The 24,072-nt window shown below is 39.6% G+C and overlaps 1 protein-coding gene across 1 annotated transcript in view; it reads left to right on the top strand.

Annotated features, from left to right (window-relative positions):
* TPRG1 (tumor protein p63 regulated 1) overlaps nt 1-24,072 on the top strand; it is a 156,734-nt gene that overhangs the window by 14,853 nt on the left and 117,809 nt on the right. Inside the window, exon 2 of the mRNA XM_070072371.1 lies at nt 16,950-17,180. Coding sequence (XP_069928472.1) covers nt 16,959-17,180 — 222 coding nt within the window. The 5' untranslated portion in view covers nt 16,950-16,958. The remainder of the gene's footprint in view (nt 1-16,949; nt 17,181-24,072) is intronic.

Below are 24,072 nucleotides of genomic sequence, written 5' to 3'. Positions count from 1 at the left end.
GAGCTCTATGAGACATTTGAGCAAATTAATGGAACGCAACAGAGTGGTTGTGTGAGCTCCAATGTATACTGGTTAGTCATAAAGACAGATAATAACCTGGGGTTTGTGACTGACATCTAAAGAGTGTGGGGGCTTCCTGGGGACTGAGCAGTCCACCTGAGGGCTCTAGCTCTAGGTACACAGTGTTAGAACATAATTGGTTTAGATATACCAGCAGGTATCTCCTGCTGCAGAATAAATTTCTTGCCTGCTGTTGGAGAACAGTCCCCACATCCTTTGGGGTTACACCCATCTTCTGTGTTGGTTGTTGTGGTTTGAGAACAGAAGGGAAGCTCACCTGCATCTATAATTAGGTAATATTTAGTAAACTAGGGCAATAATCCTTGAGATACCTGTACAACATGGGTGTTGAACTAGCACATGCCAGGTCCCTCCTGAACTGAAGATTCTATATGCAGTAACCCCCAATAGGGTAGCTGGCTTTAGCTACTATTTACAGAATTTTCTAATTAGCTTATCTGACTAGTTGGGCTTTGGCAGAAGAAGTACAAAGATTCACAAACACTCATGGCATTTGGAGCCTGATATCACCTGCTTTAAGTGGAATATAATTGAGTAAGTAATGAATATTAAGTAGATGTAATACTAAGTATTACAGATTAACCTGTTTCATTAAAATGGGAAGATAAAGCTTCCCTCACTGATAACAGGGATATTATGGTGACGTGTCAAACAATTCAGTGATCTCTTTCAATACCATCCAGTGTCACAATGAAGTTCTTAGATTCAGAAATGCTGCCAAGTAAGAGTGCTGTGGACTTACCTGTATACCCACAAGAAGAGTGAATGGGAACGTTTTTATGTTCATAAAGAGGACAGATTCTCTAGGTACAGATGTTCTTTGCTTTCATGTTCTGAAGGGATGGACACTCTGTGGGGGCAGGAATCAATACAGTGAGCATGCACACAGGCCACACAGACAGCATCAAGTTTGGGCCTTGTGGACTGCAGTATGTATCTTGTCCCCTGGCCCAGGTGAAACAAAGGCCCTCTGGGAACATTTGATGTATCCCTGGTCTAAAGACATTGCATCTCCTCCAATCAACCCCCACATCTTGCCAATAGCCTTGACTTCATCATGACAGGAATGAATCTTCCATAAAAGCATTAGGAAACCTCTTTCCCCTTGGCATCCTGGAGGCACCGCCAACATTCTTTGCTTAGATTACATTAGTGCCTCCTACTTCTGTGAAAGTCACACAAATAGCTCTTCAAACATGGATGATCAAGATGCCTCACTGATTTTTTTTAAGATTTATATTATTTATTTGAAAGAGTTACAGAGAGAGGTAGAGACAGAGAGAGAGAGAGAGAGGTCTTCTATCTGCTGGTTCACTCCCCAACTGGCCACAACAGCTGGAGCTGTGCTGATCCAAAGCCAGGAACCAGGAGCTTCTTCCACGTCTCCCATGCGGGTGCAGGAGCCTAAGGACTTGGGCCATCTTCCACTGCTTTCCCAGGCCATAGCAGAGAGCTGGACCGGAAGAGAAGCAGCCAGGACTAGGAAACGGTGCCCATATGGGATGCCAGCACTTCAGGCCAGGGCTTTAACCTGCTGCACCACAGTACCAGCCCCAAGACGCCTTACTATTTATAAAGCACTATCAACTATTTTCACTTGATCTTCACCAAAAAATCATATAATATGACAGATATCCATAAAACATTTTAATAGATGAAGACATACATATATAAAAAGGCTGATCAAAACCAAACATCAAACCTCCCTCATAAACTAGCCTTCACGTACATATTCAGAAGAGCAAGGAAATTGGAAAAGCTTGGAGGGGCATTTTGATTTTCTCAGGATGTTTCCTGTCTGCGCTGGCTAGTATCGCTCATGACACTAACAGTAGTTCCAGCAGCTCACACATAAATGCACATCTAACCCTATTTTCTGATTTTCTGGTCATATTTATGCACATCTATACATACATAACTGTATTTTCTTGCACAGCCATATTTTAATTGTTTTGTTTTCTTATTGAAATATAGAAAAACAGAAGGTCATTTGTGTCTCTTATCTAACAGGCTTCAGCAAGAAAATGTGAAAATTTTTAGTTTTATTTCTTAAACATCCTGAGCCATCAACTCTAAAAAAATAATCTTAGCATAAATCTGAATAAATCTTAAAATGGAATGACTTTCGTCTGTCCATACTTCTGCCCTGAACATCATTATTTTAATGAGAGCTATCACTATTGCTCTAGCTCTTGCTTTCCTTCTCTCTGGGTGGAGTTTTCTAGATCCACTTAACTTTTCCTGGCATCTTGTAGAACATGCTGGACTCCAGGTGTTAACATCCTTTCCTTGGTGGAGTGAAAAGTACTCAAAGTAACTTTAGAATTATTTTTATTTCTAATTATTCTGTCTGATTGCATGTCTTTATTAGTATTCAGCATTTTAGAAGCTTAATGTATAGTTCACTATTAAAACACAGATTGTCCTTCAATTATAATGTCCAATAAGACAGGTCACCAGTGGCTATTTTTTAGGCTTAGGCTCCTCTTTCTGGTCTTGTCCCACTCTTTTCAGATACCACTTCAAAATATCGCCCATTGCTTTCAGAATAAGCATCTCCTCCCTCCATTTCCTGCATCCCTAGCCCTGCTCTCAGCAAAGGCTGTGGTTGTCATGGCTTCCCTCTCAGAGAGGCTTCAGGCAAGGAAGTACTTCCTTATTCTGTTGGCCACTAGTGGTGCAATGTCTACTGCGATATCTGCCACAATTGCGTGCACTATGATACACAAAGATGATGCATTCTGTGGGCATCTAATAAGGGTAGAAGAAGTCATGATTCCTTCCCTCGGCAAGCTCACAATCACCTCCTGGGGAGCCCAGTCACAGGTAATGACTCAAGAACTGGCTTGGAGAAGATCATGGTGCCTGGAGAGCAGAGGAACTTTGCTTTTCTAAATTACCATCATGTTTAAGATTCTGAGAAATGGTAAATCTGGAGTTGGATCCAGAAGATAATATTTCCTACATTCTCTTGTCAGGTCTGATCCCTTCAGCCCTGGGAAGAGAGTCTCTGAGCAGAATCCTCTTTTCATTGTATGTCATGAGCATTCTACCTGGTGAAGACATTTATTACTGATTCCTTTGTTCAGCTACTGAATAGTGAACACTTTGTTAGCTTGTGCTAAGGATATCAAAGTGAGCCAAACTTCATCCCTATCCTAAAGAATCTCATGTACTACTGGGGAGAACATGAAAGTTAAGGCAAGCTGTTTGCAATATGGTAAATACTCAATGGAGATGAGGAAAAACAGTGAAGAGGTACCTATCTTAGGAGAAGAGATTGATCAGCGAAGCCTCTAGCTGTTGTCTAAGCTGAGACAAGAATGGCAAGGGTAAAGGAAATGAGGAGTTTGGTGAACTTGTAGGAATAATTATATGGCTAAAATATAGATTATCAGTAATGTGGGGCAGAGCACATGGTAGAAGAAAAGAGAGAGGGAGAGACTTAACAAAATAGAGCCCCTATAGGTTTAGTGGGGTTCATATCTTGGAGGTATTGCCAATTATTATGTCGCCTAGGAGTTCGGGGATTTCGCAGGATGCAGTCATTGAATTCAACAGGTTCAATGAAGGTCAAATAGGTACCAACAGGATATGATTTGTATTTTTGGAGGATTTGTCTTCCTCCTGTGTGTTTTGCCAAATTAGAGAGCATAAGATTTGTGGGACAACAGTTAGAGAACTTTCATAATGAACTTCAGGAAATGAATCAAAGGAACAGAGTAGATAATTAAGTAGATATTAAGGAATTAAAAAATTAAAAACTACATGACCAAGTGTTTGGTAAGGTAAGCAAGGTAAGCCTGGGAAATTTACTAGTTGTGACTTCATCCACTGAAATTGGAATAAGGAGGAATGAGTTTATGAGGACATAAGAAAATTATAAGTTCATCTTTGGATATGATGACTTGGTTCATTAGGATACATATCTAGTTGAGAATTTTATAGATAGATTTGTAGCTTGGAAGAGATATCTAACTGAACATACAGGTGTGAGAGTCACAGTATAGAGCATGATTAGACAATGAAAACATCTAGAGTATACTTGAGAAACATCAGTTTGTGAGAAATTGACCTCCAAGAAAGAAACTATAAGCTGTGCACAAAGAAGTAGAAAGAAAGCAACTGGGGATCTAAAGTTCTAAAGAACAGAAGAAGCCTAGAATTTCATGAAAAATACTAAAACAATCAACTGTATCAAAGAAGTCAAAAAGGATAAAGTATAGAAAGAATCAACTGGATTCAATTATAGAATTTAGGTGAGAAATATATACTGGGACCTAAAAGCAGATTTCTATATGTTAAGGTATTAATGGCCTACAGCAAGGTGGATTTTTGTTGTTTTGGTAATTTGATCACCAGAAACAATAAATCTATTAATCCTTATACTTTCTAAGCCAAATGGAATGAATGTGTTCTTTTCCTCTTGGAAAGCCTTAGACATTGAAAGAGAGTGATCAGTGTCATCTACATTTTCTTTCTCCTCATCTGAATTTCTCCAGTTTGTGCTACTGGTGCTCATATGGCACAGTTAGTGGTCCCTAGAGGTCTCTCAGCATCCATTTGATAACTCCTTTAGAAATATAAAAGGTCGTTTCACAGGCCATGGGTCAAATTTCCCAGTCTCATAATTGAAATGGAAGTGGGAGAATAAAAATCATCTGTGATACAAATCAGTGTCTCTTCATTAAGTCACATAACAAGTATTTAACCATCTGTCTGAAATATACCAAATTGCCCCCAAAAGAGGAAAGTGATGATTTGAGTAAGATTTTAAGTGGTGTCTTCATACAGCTCCTCAGAGCCTGAGTTTATGGGGATAGGAGATAAGTGATTTCAGAGTCCTAGAAAAAAAGAGTCATCAAGGAGAACAGGTTTATCTTGCTCTGTAGGCAGCTAAGACATTCCCAGGAGTGTGAGGCCATCAGAACAGGAAAGAGGAGCCTTGAGCCCATGTTCCTCCTCTAGTTTGCTTTTAGATCTGAGATAAGCCAGTACTCCACTCCCATCTGAAGCTCTTGTTTTTATTTGTAAAATGAGTTGTGACACAAAACCAACAGAACACTCACTTTGACAAGGATAGTCTTGTCAAGGCACCAATAGATTGATATTTCTTTATTTGTATGATTGTTAACTGGGTGTGTTTGTTTTATTGTAATTCATGGATCTGTACAATTATAATCCTTGAGTGCATGCCATACTTCAATAAAATGTATAGTAATAAAAACCTCATTAAAATAAAGGCTATAATTTTTATTCTTGGGATAAAAAACTATTTTCAGCATTGGATAAATGCCTTTCCCAAAATCTCATGAAATCTGAATGGAAGAAATCATAATTGGCCTAAAAGAAAATCTAGATTTAGATGACTTTCTTGAACAAAATTCCCTACCAGGAATATCTGACTATGGAAATTGTGTTCCTGTTCCTGCCTGGCTCAAGGCTTAATGCTAAGAGGGTAGTAATTCCTGCTAGGCACTATTTCACATACTCTTATGGATGACCCCAATGCTGGGACAGAAGTTGGTTGCAATTTCTAAGGACTGCTATGATCTAGTTCTTGAATCAGCATTTTCAAAACCAGGGATCCTGTTGTCTTTGGAGCGAGAAGACCAGGGACTGTTGTAGGTCTGATTATTTTGGCCTCAATGGATTGGAATTTTCTGATTTTTCTGCTCTTCTTTGCCCTTTTTTTTAATTTGTGTTTAGAAAGAATCTTTGAATCATTGCAGACTCTCTGAATAAGATCAGGACCAACATCTTTATCTTGGTCAGTTTCTTGCAAGTTGCTTTTCTTTCTTCCTTTCAGCTTGATGGCCCACTGACAGCATGGCTTCCTTCAACCTTTTCAGATGCATCCTTTGCCTACTGTCTTCTAACTCACAAATTATTTTTTGAGTTTATATTAATATAAACCTCTGGAATTAGTGGGGTAACTCCATGATTTGGGGGGAAATGTGAATGGAAAAACTTTAGAGACATAGATATATGGGTGAAATAGATGTGTATTTCAAATTATAATAATGAACAGTTGCATATTAAAAGAAGGAAGAGATTGATATTCTAGAAAGACAGAAAGAGGGAGAAATGGGCAATGCTGGACCACACTCAGTGGGACTCACCTCTTCAGGGCCTCTAAATCTTTAATTAAGTTGTTATCCCCGTGAAATTCTTAAGTTGAGTGGAATCTTTACAGTGCCAAGCCTAGACTCTGCATTTGGGTTGACTGTGAGGGAACTGTGCCAGCAGATATGGAGGGCTGACAGTGGACAGAAGGGAATACAGAGTAATTTCACACACTTGTATCATCAAAGAGTGGGTAGTTCTCACCAAGTGGAACCAGCTCTTCAAGAGCTGGGGGCTGGGAATGAGTAGATGATATCTTGGTAACACACACGGTACTACCTGCCCTTTTTGTAACACACCCTCCTCTCACCCCTATGCCTTGGCCAGGAATGTCCTCCTCCCACTCCCAACTATGCAATCATCTATGAGGCACCTTTTTTCATGCCTATAACTTCCCATACTGCCTCCCTGGCTCTCCACTCACTTACTCATGCTACTCTCATCTTCTGTATCCACTGTATTTTGCACATAATATCCTATTATGTATCATAGAAGGCTGCAATTGTTTGCTTGTATTTCTGCCACCTCCACTAGACCAAGAGCTTCCATAGATTAAAGACCGTGGCACAAGGGTCTATGAGTGTCTGTATGAATGTGTGTGTACAGATGTTCCTGTTCAAGCCTTCACGGAGAATTTCACTTTCTGAGCACTCACTGTTTATGAGGTGATATGCAAAGAAAGATTAATCACATATGAACCTTTTGGTTCACATCTGACACTGAAGAGAAACAAGCAGGATGTCCACTCACCCATTTAAGGAAATTCTCCTTAATCCCTACTCTAGATCATGCCCACCCTAAATGCTGGACCATGAGTATAGCATAATTCTTGCTCTAAAATTGCTCATAGAAAACATACAAAAGGAAATTGTGTTGACAAAACAGTGTTATCAATGCCACAGGGACTCAATTGTTGTCTTTAATATGTAAGAAAATGACTCTCAAGTGATCTATGACCTCACAAGATTCTCCAGTCAATATCCCTGTCTTTATCAATTCTTTTATTTATCCTTTTTAAATAAATCTCCTCCATTTAGTAAAATACACCATCCTTTCAGGATAAGAACCTTAAGCAAGGTGGATATAGAAGGAACATTCCTCAACACAATCAACACAATATATGACAAACCCACAACCAGCATCATATTGAATGCAGAAAAGTTGGACTCATTTCTACTATGATCTAGAGCCAAAGAGATGCACACTTCCACCATTGCTATTCCATATAGTTCTGGAAGTTTTAGAGCTAATAGGCAAGAAAAATAAATCAAACAGATATGAACTAGAAAGAAAGAAGTCAAAGTATCCCTGTTTGCAGATGATACAATCCTTTTTATTGGGAAACCAGAATATTCTACCAAGAGATTATTGGAACTCATAAGAGTTTGGTAAAGTTGCAGAACATAAAATCAACGCAAAAATTAATAACCTCTGTATACAAAAAAAAAAAAACAGTACCATGGCTGTAAAAGAATTTGTAATATCAGTCCCATTGATCTGTAAGATCAGTCCCACTAGTAGCTACAAAAAAATTAAATATCTTGGAATAAATTTAACCAAAGATGTGAAAGATCTCTACAATGAAAATTACAAACATTAAAGAAAGAAATAGAAAAAAACACAAGCGTGTGAAAATCTTCCATATCTGTGGATTGGAAGAGTAAGCATCATCAAAATATACATACTACCCAAAGCACTGTGCAGATTCAATGCAATCCTAATCAAAATACCAAAGATATTCTTCTCAGATCTAGAAAAAAACTAAACTAAAACTCTTATGCTACACTCTTACGGAAACACAAGAGACCCTGAATAGCTAAAGCAATGTTATACAACAAAAACAAAGCAAGAGACATCACAATACCAGATTTAAAGACATACTACAGGGCAGTTGTAATCAAAACAGCCTGCTACTGGCACAAAAATAGATGTGTACAAAATGGAACAGAATAGAAACCCCAGAGACTACTACATGTATGTAAAAACAACTAATCTTTGATAAATTAACTGAACCCAATGCCTGGAAAAAGGACAACTCTTCAACAAATGGTGTTGGGAAAATTGGATCTCTTCATGCAGAAGTATGAAACAGGACCCCCACCTTACACTTTATACAAAAATCAACTCACAATGGATCAAAGCTATAAATCTATGACTTGATTCCATCTAATTACTAGAGGAAAACATCATGGAAACTCTGCAATACGTTGGCATACACAAAGGCTTCTTGGAAAAGACCCCAGAAACATGGCAATAAACGTAATAGACAAATTGGATTACATAAAGCTAAGAAGCTTCTGCACTGCAAAGGAAACACTGAATAAAATGAGAAGGAACCAACAGAAAGGGAGAAAATATTTGCAAACTATGCAACTAATAAAGACTTAATATCCAGAATTTATAAAGAGCTCAAGAAATTCAACAACAAAATAAACAATCCAGTTAAAAAAGTGGACAAGGAAATGAACAAGCAGTTTTCAAAGGATAAAATGCAAATGGCCAACAGACGCATGAAAAAATGCTCAGGATAGCTAGCCATCAGGGAAATGCAAATAAAAAAAATGATGAGGTTTCACCTCACCCCAGTTGGAATGGCTATCACACCAAAGTTTTAAAAATACTTAAATGCTGGTGAGGATGTGGGGAAGAAGATATCTTAATACACTATGGGTTGGAGTGTAAACTAGTACAACCATTATAGAAGACAGTATGGAGATTTCTCAGAAATCTGAAAATAGGTCTACATTATGACCCAGCCATCCCACTCCTGGGAACTTATCCAAACAAATGAAATCAGCATATGAACGTTATTTTTAACTCCCACCCCCATGTTTACTGCAGCTCCATTCACAATAGCTAAGACATGGAATCAACCCAGATGTCCATAAACTGATGACCAGATAAATAAAATGTGGTACATCTACACTATGAAATACTACTCAGCCACAGAAAAATGAAATCCTGTCTTTCACAACAAAACAGATGCAACTGGAAACCATTATGCTTAGTGAAATAAGCCAGTTCCAAAAAGACAAATATTATATGTTTTCTCTGATATGTGGTAGTTAATATAGAAATCAAAAATACATGCAGGAATGGAATGGACATTTTGTGATTTGACTGTTGTATTTATCCCTGTTTAACTCCTGTGGTGCTGTGGTCTTTCTACCTTTTGCTTGTTGCATATTGTGGTTAGCCATTCATTAACTCTAGTTATAGAGTGGATTGAAATTATGTTTTTTGCAAAAATTAAAGAAAAAATAAAGGAAGGAAAGAGTGGATTTGGGAGAGGGAAAGGGGGAGAGAAGGAAGTGTCATTATCTTCTAAGAATTGTACCTATGAGATACATGAAATCTGTTTACTTTATACTAATAAAAAATTTTGAAAACCTAACACCTCAAAGAGGAGATAACCAGGCCTCTAAATTCTTTCCTTCATAAGTGTAAGAATAGTTATTGAGGCTCTAGAATGTCTTTGGCTCTGGTCTGTGTGAGATTCCCAGCTCAGCTGTCAATGTTCTTGCACATCTGCTTGTTGTGGACTTGCATAGGGTTTCAAAGAAAACTAGAGCACAACATTCCAGAATCTCCATAGTAGGGATCCAGTGTTAGGACTGTTATGGCTAGGCTGATGCCCTGGCTCACTAGGCTAATCCTCCGCCTTGCGGCGCCGGCACACTGGGTTCTAGTCCCGGTCGGGGCACCGGATTCTGTCCCGGTTGCCCCTCTTCCAGGCCAGCTCTCTGCTGTGGCCCAGGAGTGCAGTGGAGGATGGCCCAAGTGCTTGGGTCCTGCACCCCATGGGAGACCAGGAGAAGTACTTGGCTCCTGCCATCGGATCAGCGCAGTGCACCGGCCATTGGAGGGTGAACCAATGGCAAAAGGAAGACCTTTCTCTCTGTCTCTCTCCCTCTCACTGTCCACTCTGCCTGTCAAAAAAAAAAAAAAAAAAAAAAAAAAAAAAAAAAAAAAAAAAGACTGTTATGGCGATTTCTCCCTTTGATCACATAGCATTTGAATTACAAGGAAATTTGCTCAGTTGGAGTTCCCTTGATGAAGACAAGATGGGAAAAACCATACAAATACATGAGCAACCTCTCACAGGATTCAACATTCAAGATACTGGGAACTAGTGAAAAATTAGTCAAATAGTGAAGAGTCACGGAGTAAGAAAAAACCTTAGGGATAATTTAGTTCAACAGCTTTCAAACTTGACCAATTTACTTTTCAGAAGCCCAATAACAGGCCAATGCTACTGCTTTGACCGAAATGTTTTAGATGAATTGAGGCCCCAACCATTCAGTGCTCAGGGCCTCCAGCAGTGGTTTCCGGGAACACCATTTGCAAACCATCAAGTCTGGCCCCTCCTTTTGTAGAACAACCTGTAAGGAGGAAAGGGGAGGTGAGGAAGTGACTTTCACAGGGTCACACCTCTTGGCCTGGCCCTGTATCCTCCCCACACCCCTGTGACTCACAACCCTGGTAGTAGAGCAGGGTTTCTACCTAACCTAGGCAGAGCTGAAAGGAGAGACTCTCCATCAGTTCCACTTTTCTCCAGGACATAGAGGAGCCCTGCTGGCGTGTTATCACTAATGTACAAAATGTGAAATTGTGGAGACTTGTTTGCCAATTTTCTTATCTCAACTGGCACAGAAGCAGGCTTGTTGGAGAGTTATGAGGTGTTAGAGTATTGTTGTTTATCTCCACACATCCCTCTGCTGTTCTCAGACTCAGGAAAGGCTGCACACATAAATTCACATAAATTACCTTTACAAAATGTCAAAATTAAAAGTAGATTTTTATTTTAGGTATGTGCCTGGAGGATGTTAACCCCTTCATGCTGGTAGAGATGTCACCATCAGAAAATACAGCTGAATCTCTGATTAGAGCCCAGGCCACAGGAACTAATTTCTGTGCTCCATCCTCACCCCCATCCTCACACCACCTGCCAAAGGGGAATAGCTCTTCTTAACAAGCCACAGATTTCTGTTTCTAGTCTGCCCACATATACGATTTTTAATCCTTTGGTACTCAAAATGCCATTTAAAAAAAAACATTTTATTTTAGAATAGATTTAAATTTACAAAACAAAACTTGGGAGGTAGTAATATAAAGAGATCCCACATACCCCTCACCCTACTTCCTCTATCATTAACACCTCAGATTAATATATTTGTCACAATTAATGAGCCACACATTCTTTATTGTCTTTATTCAATTTTTAATTAAATAAGAACTCAAGGGAGATACTTAGTCCTTCTGGGCATCAGTTTCATTTGTCACAGGTGTATGTGATGGTCCATGTTTGTGTCTGCTCTAAAAGTCATGTTTAAAGTTAAACCCCTAGTGACCGTATTAAGAGGTAGAGCCGTTAGGAGGCTCTGCCCTCATGCATGGCATTAGTGCCTTGTAAAAGGACCGTAAGGACTTAGATTTTTTTTTACCCTTTTGCCATATGAGGAGATTGTGTTCATCTGTGTACATAACATTCAAGGCACCGTCTTGGGAGGACAGAGGAGGCCTAAGCAGACATCAGGTCTGCTGGTGCCTTGATGTTGGACTTCCCAGGCTCCGGAAGTGGGAGAAATGATTTCTGCTGTTTATGCATGACCTAGTCTCAGATATTTATTATGGCAGCATGAAGGGATTATGACAGCAGGGATTTCAATAGACAAGGGTTTGCCAGCATGGCAACTTGTCTTCCCAAAGATCCAGAGATAAAGTTATGGGGATGATTAAGAAGCTGCTGGAATCTGAAACTGCTGAGTATCACAGAAACCTAAAATAGGGGTTAAAAGAATCCTGTGTGACTTACAGAGGCATCAGGAGACAGATAGGGAGAGTGAAGAAAACAAGGGAGTGAGTGGCTGTGCAGGCTCAGCAGAGGGGACAGACACAGAAGGACCTGATAGACATCAGAGAAAGAAGAGGGCAGGCAGGGCTGAAGGAGTGGAGAATGGATTGGGTGCTGGGGAGAGGTTCACCATGTAACAGCCTTGAATTTTAGCAGCCTGCCTGTTAAATGTCAACCTTGCACTCTTGTTGTAAACTAGGATGCTTTTTTATTATACCTGAGCTGTTCTTTCATGAACTCTTCTGAGAGCAAAAAATCTCCAAAGTCCCCTTTCTTTGCCTCTGACTCATGTCCAGGTCTTCAGTGTGTCTCACTGCTGTTTTCAAGTGTGTGGGTAGTTATCCATCCACTGTCCAGGGAAGTAGATATCTACTGGGGCCTGCTATGCTGGACCTGTCTCTGATTTTGAAAAGCAAACCGAATCATCTTAAATGATGCAGTTGTCTACAGAACAGAAATTTTTTAGAACATGGTGGAAAAGAATCTGCAGTGATAAGGAAATGGGAAAGCCCTGGACTGGGGATGTTTTTAGTGCCCATGGCAAAAGATGGAGCGCAGAATGGAAAATCAATTGGGAAACGTAGGTGGGAGATGCAGATTTGAGTCCGGGCTACCTTGTAACTTCTGTAGATCTAAAACCCTTTCACTTTTGTGAGTCTCTCCACCATCATAATATTAATATTAAACTTATTTTTCTATACATTTACATAGTTCAGTATTTTGTATCTTCTGTTATTTTAGGCAAAATATAATAGGATTTGTGTGCCTTAGATATCTCACTTTTTTTTCTCATGTGAGAAAAAGTTAAAACATTTTCATGGACTTTTGGACTTTAAAAGTTACTTTTTTTCTTCCTGAGTTTAAAATCAGGTTAAACATTTCATAAACTTCTATATGTTTTGTAGAACTTGCACTTCCTGTATGTAATAGCTTCCACCAGTGACACTCATTCTGGGGCTGGTGATGTAGGGGAAGCTTGAACCAGCCCTCCTTCATGGGGGCTGTATTTCTGGTCCAAGGGCAGACCAGCCTCAGATATCTGGCATAAATGTTTGCAGTTTACCAAGGCATAAATTGGATGACTTCTTCTATCCTTTTCTTCTAAAAAAAGTACTTGAGAGAAAGAAAGAGAGAGCTCATCATCTATTGTTTAACTCTTAATGTCCACAATGAAGCTGGGAGTTGGAACAGAATACTGTTACCCTATGTACATGGCAGAAACCCAACTCCTTGGGTCATCACCTCTGCTCCCTGGGTTCACATTAGCAGGAAGCAACAATCAGGAATCGAGAGCTGAAAATTGAACCCAGGTCCTCAAATGTGAGAGGTAGGCATTGTAACCAGCATCTTAGCAGCTGGGTCAAATGCCCATCCTTGCTTTCTCCTTTTTTTTTTTACACTCTAGAAGATACAACCTGTAATTGTATGCAGCTGGAAATTTAGTGTACGTTATATTTAATGTCTGCACAGTATTAATTGGTTATACTTAGTCATTCCTTGACTATTAGATGTTCAGTTGGTTTTCAATTTTTTATTCTTGCCCAGAATGAACAATTAATATTGTAGTCTTTTCCTTCTTTCAGAAAATTTTCATTACAAGAATTCCTTGGGATGAGAATTGAAGTCAGAAATTATGACCATCATTTGTTTTTCTAAGCCTTGACTTCATGCTTCCCTGTGAAACTGCGCTACTTTTACTCCTTTGAGCATTAAATACTAAGAATAATTTACTGAGGGGAATCTTGGGAAATAGTAGTCCTTTACAGTTCTAAATGGTTCTCCATGGATCTGTTGCAAGGTATCATTTATCTATGTGAAAGCAATGGAACCCTTGATTTTGGCTAGATACATTACTGATCTTAATATGTTTTTAGTATTTCAGTGATTTAGTCTATTTAGACTGAGGTAGAAGGACTTTTTTAAAAAAAATTGTTTACTTATTTGGAAGGCAGAATAACAGAGAAGGAAAGGGGAGAGAGAGAGAGAGAGAGAGAGAGAGAGAGAGAATCTTCCCACTGCTGATTCATTCCCCAAATCCCTACAAGAGCCAGGGCTGGGGGGCTGGCACTGTGGCACAGTGGGTTAATGCCCTGGCCTGAAGCGCCGGCATCCCATATGGGTGCTGGTTCAAGACCCCGGCTGCTTCACATCTGATCCAGCTCTCTGCTATGGCCTGAGAAAGCAGTGGAAGATGGTCCAAGTGCTTGGGCCCCTGCACCCATGTGGGGAGACCCTGAAGAAGCTCCTGGCTCCTGGCTCCTGGCTTTGGTTGGGCGCAGCTCCGGCCATTCTGGCCAATTGGGGAGTGAACCACCGGATGGAAGACCTCTCTCTCTCTCTCTCTCTCTCTCTCTCTCTCTGCCTCTCCTTTCTCTGTGTAACTCTGACTTTCAAATAAATCTTAAAAAAAAAAAAAAAAAAAAAAAAAAAAAAAAGAGCCAGGGCTGGGCCAGTCTAAAGCCAAGAGCCAGGAACTCCATCCTGGTATCCTACGTAGGTGGCAGGGGCCCAAGCACTTGAGCCGTCATTTGGATTAGTACTAGAATATCTGGGGTTTAACCAGCACTTTGATATTGGATGCAGCTGTCCTAAGTTGTGACATAACCCACTGTGCCACAATATGTGTCCCAAAGAAGGATATTTTAATTGAATTTTGAATAAACCATCCATGTGGGTGATCTGGAATAGTGTGGGAAGTTCAAAAACACAGCATTTTTCTCTTAGAGATGTTGAAGCAGTTACATTCATTGTCCTTCCAGGATGTCCCTTTGCTGGGAATAGAGCTGCAGTCATTCTGCACTGGGATGGCTGAGCTCAACTTTCCCACCATTTATGGCTGTAACAATCTAATGGAGTTGAGTTTCCTGCTTTCCTGGATCTCAAACAGCTTGGTCTCTGAGTGCTGCGCTTCCCCAAGTGTTTCCAGAGAAGACAGCCTGAGGGAGAGGAAGTGGTGCTAATTAAATCCTCCCTCTGTTTTCCAGGCACAGGAGCCTTCGCAGATGTCTGTTGTTAGGCGCGCATTCACAGAGTGAGCAAATACAGAAGCAGGCTTTCCTTCTCCAGTGACACAAACCTGCCTTCCCAGGTTCTGGAAAACTTTGGGAGTGCATTTCCAACACCCATTGTATTACAAATGGCAGGCCTGTGTAGGAAGAGCACAGAGATGCCAGCAAGGCCAAAGGCCTCACCAGTATCTCCTCTCTCTCTCTCTTTCTCTCACACACACACATACATACACACAACACACACACAACACAATTTCCCCAATTCTTCACTCCTTGTATTCTTATAGGCCAATTTCTGCATTTGTACACCTAACTTTAAAAAATGGCTTACAAACTAATGGATCCATGGAGGGCTCGCTGGTCTCAACGCATGGTTGCAAGTCCAGGTTGTCACAACTATCCAAGAGTGCCCCTAGATAGGTCCCATCTACTAAAGATGGCAGTGGAGTAAAATACAATGCGAGCTGCAAGACTTTTCCCCTTGTGAGTTCTCTTAGCTGACTGTATTTCCCCCTACATGCAAACCCCCTAGGGTAACTGTGTGTGTGTATGTGTGTGTGTATTATATTTGCCTGAAACTATTCCATTTACTTCTATCATCCTGGCATAATTGCTGATAGTACCTTTTTTATGACAAAGTTTCCAGATTTAGGTAATAAACTGTATGATCATACTATTTTTATCTCTCTTGAATACTCTAGTTAATCCCAGCTTCAACTGTGAAACTACTGAGGGTAAGGGATTTTTCTCACTTTCTGGTATTTCCTAAGAACTGAGGAAATGGAAGTAAACCCACTTTTGTTTGATTAATAACACAGAGACCGCTCTGAGAATCAGATGGCATTCCCAATTACATGGTGATATTGGGTTTGCAACCCTGTTCCATGTAGCGTGGTCTTCATGCCTACTATAGGATGGCTGACCACCTGCCTCACTATAAAAATGGCTGCCTGATTTAGGTACACAAGTCATTAGGCTAGCATATGCCCCCTACTTTGTTTTGTTTCTTGTTGCTTTATATTTACAAAATGGAAATCAATTATCATTTTATTTTAAATTGTTCATGATCACTACTAGCACTAAGATACATGGTAAAAAAAATCACCCATGCTATTCATCTGGAAATAACTATTGCTAATATTTTATTTTACTCATTTTCAGACATTTTATAACTGCTGTTCTACCCTAGCCAGATTCATCAAAAAATTCATGGAAAATGAAATTCAAATGTGTTTATTTGGTTAAGAAATGTTTAAATCCATGCATAGCTTTATCATGATATCCATTTTTTCATGAACTATTGGAAGGCCTTTGTGTGTGTGTGTGTGTGTGTGTGTGTGTTTATGGAGAGGGAGATAGATTAAATGTCTTTGGTCATTTGTCAATATTATTTCCTTAGAATTGGAATTTTTTAGTTTAAAAAATATGCTCAGTTCTAAGGGCACTTGTGTTCAGTTCCAAACCAAGAAATACACAATAAGGTGCATTATCATTGCTTTTAACTCTTAAATAATGTTGCAATCTGGTGGTTTTTTAAGCAAAAATACTGTGAAATCTTGAAAAGAAAATTGTCTGACAATGATTATCATAGTTCTCTTCCACTGCTCAGCATCTGGAGTGCTGGGATTAGAGATGAGCAACTGAAACCTCTCACAAGCTCCAGGGGCCTATGCTGATCTATGTTAAAGTGGTCCTGCCGGATCATGGGGGCAGATGAGTCTGTGGTATTGAGCTACAGACATCAGTGTTTCTGTTTAGTTCATGAGTGGAGTATTTGCCAGTTTCAGGAACGTTATTTGCTTATCATAGACTATTTGCTATATCCAGGATGCACCGTGACTTTTTTCTGATTAGAGGATTGTTTTCTTCCCTTGGTTTAGGCTGAAGAAATGTCAACAATTGGGAGCCTTGAAGAATTCCAGCCTGTGTCCCTGCAGCAAGAGGGAGATGAGCAGCCCTCTGAGACTGATCACCTGTCTTTGGAGGAAGAGGACCCAGGCAAGGACCCAGTGCCAAGGCCGATGTCAAGGCAGTCAAGTGTAACTGAATCAACACTTTACCCCAATCCATATCACCAGCCTTACGTCTCAAGAAAGTACTTCGTTACACGGGTAAATTGGTTGGTTCTCTTAAGTACTATGTAAAACCTCTCTTTAGAAATAAATTCTTAATATTCTATATGGCCCACATTTTACCAAGTTCACATTTGTAACCTGTGTAATGGTAACAATAATCATGAAGTTGGCCTTCTTATCCCCATTTTCCAGGTGAGGGATCTGGACTTCAGAGCAGTTAAAGGTCTGTTATCACAACATAATATCAAGGAGATGGAGACCCTCCCCACCCCGACCTCCAGCCTCCCTGGGTCTTTGGTCCCTCACACTTGTGTTTCTACTAAACCTGGCCTCAAAGAACTTATGTTACATGGAGAAAGAAGCACAACAACCATAGCGCAGAACTGTGAGCCCTGTGTTCACTATTTGTCTGGAGAAGAGATTACTGAGTGGAAAGGTTGCCAAGAATGGGTTGAATCTCAAGGATCTATATTCGAACAGTGGATTTACAATGTGGGGTTAAGTTCTTTTAAATCTCAAACCTGTAACTGCAGCCTAGAGCTGAGCCCTCTACCTGTTCAATGGAAAGCAGTGATGGGTATAATGAAGATGGGGCTTCTATATCTAGATAAAACAAAGCAATATTATAAAGTTCTAGCATTTGGAGCAAATGAAGAGTGCTTTCTGGTTTTCTCATACCCTTCTCTCTTGATCGCTCCTTCCAACTTCAGATTTTTTTTTTACTCAATTCTCCAACATTCTTGTTAACACAATAATGGTTAGCTCACAGTGCTACAGTCAACTGGAGAAAACACTGGTGAGGGGAGCATTGTGACAACAGAGTTCATCTGATTTTCATGTATACATGGACATTCCGTTATTTAAAAATATATTCTTCAATTCACTCTCACAAATAAATGGGGCCAATGGTTTGTGACTACTTAAAAACTTTAACTGATGAATCCTGACTTGGTAGCTTTCAAAGCATATATTTGGTTGAGATACAGTTTTAACTAAAGAAACTCAGTGATGTATGTGTATATGTCTGTGTGTTTAAACATTATAAATACTCTCACATGCAATGTGCTCTGGTAGGTGCTATACTACGTGTGTGTTTTTGCATATGCAGAACATATGGTTTGTTTTCAAAAGATGTGAACTTTATTCAATATGCAAACTAAGTCATAAGATATAGCTGCAAAGGAAATCAAAGCATCACATAGAGCTTATTATCTTTAACATTGATAATGTCAGGGTTCAATGAGTGAACAACGTTGGGTGATATAGAGTAAGGAGTTTACCACTGGGGGTTGGTATTATTGTGAGAGTTGGCTGAGAAGCCTATACAAAACTAGTGTCTGTGCATGTGGTGATAGGCCTTAAGTTGGAATAGGACAGATAGTTGGTGTCTATGGAAAAAGAAGAGGGAATTGGCAATAGGGGAAAGTTGCATGGAAGAACTGGAATTCCTGTTAACAAAATGAAATTCATGAGAAAAAACTTGAGCCTTTGTCTATCTCCCACCAACTCTACCTTTCTTGGTGTGAATCACACATACACACTGGCACCTTTTTTCACTGAGTGGCAACCTTAACCAGTCCAGGGGTTACAGAATCTTAAGAAGGATGTCTGACCATAATGAAAGGAGATGCAGGTCCAGATGCTACTCCTTGATAGCATGTAAAACAGGAGATTAATTGTCATAAAACTACTCTAGTGCATCTTGACTTGCTCTGATCTTTACCAAAGAAAATGACTGAAGTTTCATTTCTGCCTTTGGAATCTTCCACAGATGTTTGTTTGTTGTGGCCAATCCTAATTTTCAAACATATAAGAAAGGTAATTCTAGAGAATATAGCTCTATCTTACCTAAATTGACACAGCTCAGAGCCACTAATATATTTGTCTTTCTTTATATGATTTTGTGTGTGTGTGTGTGTGTGTGTCTGTGCATGGTTTACATAGTAAACTCGGATCCCTTCTCTGTCTGCTTCCCTATGGGGTAGGCCAGGGAGAGGTCATCATCCTTGTTTTAAGGGTGTCCATATTGAAGCTGCAGAAGAAAGAAGTGACTTGTCCAAGTCACATAAAATAAGTAGAAAAGCTCCAGCTAGATTCTGTCTGCAAGTTTAGGGCTCCTCCTACCATGCACACCTGAACTTATAGCCCTTTTATAAGAGTTTTCAATGATCGACTTCAATTAGTGTGAAAAATAATTTCATCATCAGGTTTATGGATAACAACCATACATTCTCAAAAGCTTATGAGGAAATACCTTCTAATTTTATTAGACTACAGTGGGCCAGAAGACGGTTTAGGAGTTGGGAGGATGAAATTCCCAGGTGCTCCACGTTTGCTTTCCTTCAGACTAAGACACATAATGTGAAGAGATCTTTTGGCATTGTGAGTTTAATGAGTGTACGTTAATGCATGCAAGAAAAGTGAAATCACATTGTTAGCTTAATTGACATTTATACTAATAAATATAATAATTATGATAGAATAATTATTGTTTTTTATGACAATAAACTTTTAACAAGTAGAAGAATAACTCAGTTTTACTAACTTGTAAAGTATGAATCTGCTGAGGTAAGGATAGTTGAGAAAATGCAGGGGAGCACATGTGTGTGTAGAGAGAAAGTCTTCCTTTCTCGTTGGTTCACCCTCCAATGGCCTCCGCGGCCGACGCGCTGCAGCCGGCGCACCACGCTGATCCGATGGCAGGAGCCAGGAGCTTCTCCTGGTCTCCCATGGGGTACAGGGCCCAAGCACTTGGGCCGTCCTCCACTGCATTCCCTGGCCACAGCAGAGAGCTGGCCTGGAAGAGGGGCAACCGGGACAGAATCCGGTGCCCCGACCAGGACTAGAACCCGGTGTGCTGGCGCCGCAAGGCGGAGGATTAGCCTAGTGAGCTGCGGCGCCGGCCTTACCTGCTTTTTTTTTAATGGAGGTTCAAATGAACTAACTCTGTTAAAGTTCTTAGTAGAGTGCATGGCATATCTATAAGCATTTCCTAAATGACATCTAATTATTATTATAAATACTTTCTGTCTCTTTTTTTCTTTATTTTTAAATTCACATTTCTGCAGTTGGTCTTGGTCATGACATTAAGGTTTCCATGACTCACTCGGATCTCACAGTTGAGATATCATTGTACATGTAGATGGTCAGAGGCAGGAAAGAGGAAGCTAGTTCATTTTCTTGAGGAATAATTAACTAAGGCCATAACTCTTCAAGATTCTGATGTTATGAAATAGTTATCATAAAGTACCTCTTATCAGAGCTGAAATTAAATGAAACAGATGCTGTAGCTCAGTGCTTCTCAATCTAGCTAGAAAACAAGTCAGATTGTGTAGATCCACAAATTCTTTGGCAAGGTTGCTGCTCTGTGACCAGAGAGCACATGCTGAGCACCAACCAAAATGCTCATTTGCAGATGGATAAAAAGGGTCTAGAGAGAAAGAGGTTGCTTCCCCCATCACAATAGGTAATGAAGGTTGACTTGCCTAACAGACTAAGTGGCAAAGAAGGTGCTAGAACCAAATTTCCCAACTCTGATTTCATAGTTCTTTTATCCCATATAACAATGAAAAGAAATGTTTTTATTACATAGGTTATTAGTCTGTTTTTGCATTACTATAAAGAAATCCTTGAGGCTGGGTAAGTTTTAAAGAAAAAGAATTTATTTAGCTTATGTTTCAGGGTTTCATAGGCCCATATTTAGCGATGGCATTCTCGATGGCATAGTTTTGAGGCACAGGGCATTCATGGCAAGAGAGTGTGTGTATATAGGGGTGTGTGTGTGTGTGTGTGTGTGTGTATGTGTGTTTCCTTTGACTTCTCTTATAAAGGCATTAGTATTCAGCCATGGGGACTCCAGTTTGATAAACTTCTCTAATGCTATAAACCTTTCAAAGGGGTTAACCTCTCAACAGCATAATAAGATTAACTTTCCATCCTCTTGAGGTAGACATTGTAGCACAGCAGTTTAAGCTGCAATATGGGATACATACCTCCTTTTCAAAGGGCTGATTTGAGTTTTGGAGAGGGCAAACCATATTCAAACCACAGGGCACAGCAAGCATGTAAAGGATATACATTGCAGAGTCAGAAGGATATGAAGTAATTGGGTGGAAGAATTTTCTCAGCCAAGCATTTTATTTTATTAAAAGGTTTTAGGAGTGAACATTCTGTGTAGTGGTTAAGATACTGCTTGGGATGCCCACATGTCATGTCAGACACCCTGGTTTAAATCCCAGCTTTCTTTACAATCACAACTTCCAGCTATGCATACCTGGTGAGGCAGCAGATGATAGCTCAAGTATTTGGGTTTCTGCCCGCATTTGGGACACCTAGGTGAAGTTCTAGGATTCTGGCTTCAGCCTGGTCCAATTCTGGCTGTTGTACGCATTTGAGGGAGTGAAACAGTAGATAGAAAAATCTCTCTGTGTCTCTCTCTGTCTCTCTGTCTCCCTCTCTGTGTATATCTTTACTTTTCTAATAAATAAAAACATAGTACTTAAAAAGTTTTAAAGTCATTTTACAGGAAGTGGTTTATTGAAGACTAATATAAAAATATAAATAAGCAAAATAAAATATGTCACCATAATCCCATTGTTTAAAGTTAGTCAAAATGTAGTATTGAATGTGCTTTTATACATTTTGGAGTTTATTTTTTTTCTTTTTTCTTATATATAAAATGATTTTATATAGTAAATATTATTTCTTATGTTGCAACATCATTTTTAAAAGAGCCAGGATATCTCACTATGGGACTGTTTTACAATTTCCTCAGCTTTTGAGGATATGCAGGTAATTTCCTGTTTGTATCTTTGAGAATGGAAAGGAAAGCTATTCCTTGGCTTTCTGTGGCAGGATGACACTGTTTCTGAGAGGCCAAGGGTAGACAGCCAGGACTATTGTAATAAGAAAATACATTATATGAGTATCAAGCTGAATTTTCAAAGGAGTGACTGATTTGGAAATATAAATTATTGACAAACAAGAGGCAATGATGGCATGATTACCTCATATGTTAGACACCCCCTCTGAATTCCAGATTCTAAGAGAAGTCAGGCTGGCCTCTTCAACCTCTTAGGTTTATGTGGGATGTCACTTCCTTCTCTCAGGTTCCAGTCTACTCTTTATGAACTAAAACTGCTTTTCTAACATAGCTTAGGATCGTTTTTCTAAGAACTAGAAGGTTCTTAGGGAACATCTAATCCAACTCCTGAAGCACACAAAGGAGGTGTGACTTGTCCAAGGTCAACCACAGCTCAGGGTCGTGTTGGGACTGGAAGGCCTGGAATTCAGGACACCTGCCAGTTTCCACCACACTCTGCTGCCTCTGAGCTTGGAAAATCGATGAGAGGTCACAGAAATTAAGGGCCAAACCCCTTGTCATCAGTCCGCTGGGATAACCTTTTCCTCTTGTTTTTGTTCCTCTGCTATTACTGCTTAGACATATCTAAAAAAGGCCTCTCGCCATCTCTGAACAAAAGTACCCCTCAAGGGTAATAACTTGCGGTATATTATCATAATCATCGTAGTTGTGGAGACCGATATTCAAAAGCAACTTCTCATGAAAGGAACAATACTTAATCCACATGGGGAAAGATATTTTTAAACTCCCTGTAGGACTCTATATTTGCAGATACCTTATCAAAAAGTTGAAAGAGATTCAGGATAGGGAATTATCTCTAAATTTATACTTGAGAATGTAAATTACATACAAACTAATGGGACTAAAGCTATTTGATCTTTTAATATTTAATTAATGGTTCCCCATGGCCTTTTTATAGCCTGTGTTCTATTGTGAGCAACGAGACTTTAATAAGCAGGTTCAAGACTTCCCATTGTGTAGCAAGTTGTCATTGCTTCCATGACACTAATTTGGCTTTCATACTCTCTCCCTTTCCCTCTTCTCTTGCTATAGGGTTCCCCGTGTCTTGCTCTTGCACTGGGGACAACTACATTTATTAGTTCCATTGTTATACCCTGCGTGAGCTTTTTTTTTAGTATAGAAAATAGATATCTCACCAGTCAAAAGGCTTCTCAACTTCCTTCTTTATGCTGAAGTGATAAAGATGGTTTTTCTTTGTAACAGCTGACTCTGAACAATAATGTGACAAGATGCATTCTCTTCATTTTCAGGGAAAGGCACATTTGCTTGGACTTTACAAATCGAATCTGATGTAGAGCTGACTTTCTCAACTTACATGTTCATTGCAAAGCAATCCAGCCTGGCTGTGACAGAGAGCTGAGTGTCTGGGGACATTGTTTTCTATCTCACTCCTTCCTTTTACCATCTTTCTAAGGAGCTCACTACTTGGTAAAAACTAGCAAGGACATGGGTATTGTTTTTATGACAAGTGACCCTGTGCTGGTCTAGCTCAAGAAAGTTCAAGGAAGTAGACACACATGTCTTTGAATTTCCAGCGGGTCAGAGTATTTTGTGCAACAGTTAAGATGTCATTCGAGACACCCATATCCCATATCAAATTGTCTGGGTTTGAATCCCAGTCTATTCCTAATTCTAGCTTCCTGCTGATGTGCACCCTGGGAAGTAGCAAATGATGGCCGAAGTAGCTGAGTTTCTCTGCCACTCACACCAGAAACCTGGATTGAGTTTCCAGCTTTTGACTTTGGCTTGACCCAGTCTTGGTTGTTGTGGGCATTTAAGGAGTGAACTGGTGGATGAAATATCTCCCTCTGACTGTCTTTTTCTGTTTCTCTGCCTTTAAAATACATTTAAAAATGAAAAATTACTATTTTAAAAATATATTAAAGAAAGACATTTCTTCAGTAGTTTGAATTGCCAGAAACAATTTAATGCTATACTTTAAGACTCCATATTCCCTTATTCTATGTCACAATATGTGGACATATTATTTCATAATGTTCTCCTATTTGTCTTAGGCTGCAAGGAATCTCAGAGCTAATGATTCAA

Source organism: Oryctolagus cuniculus, chromosome 4 (assembly GCF_964237555.1).
Source record: "Oryctolagus cuniculus chromosome 4, mOryCun1.1, whole genome shotgun sequence".
NCBI lineage: Eukaryota > Metazoa > Chordata > Mammalia > Lagomorpha > Leporidae > Oryctolagus > Oryctolagus cuniculus.
Note: the sequence above shows the minus strand (reverse complement) of the source record. Positions and strands in the feature narration are given on the sequence as shown.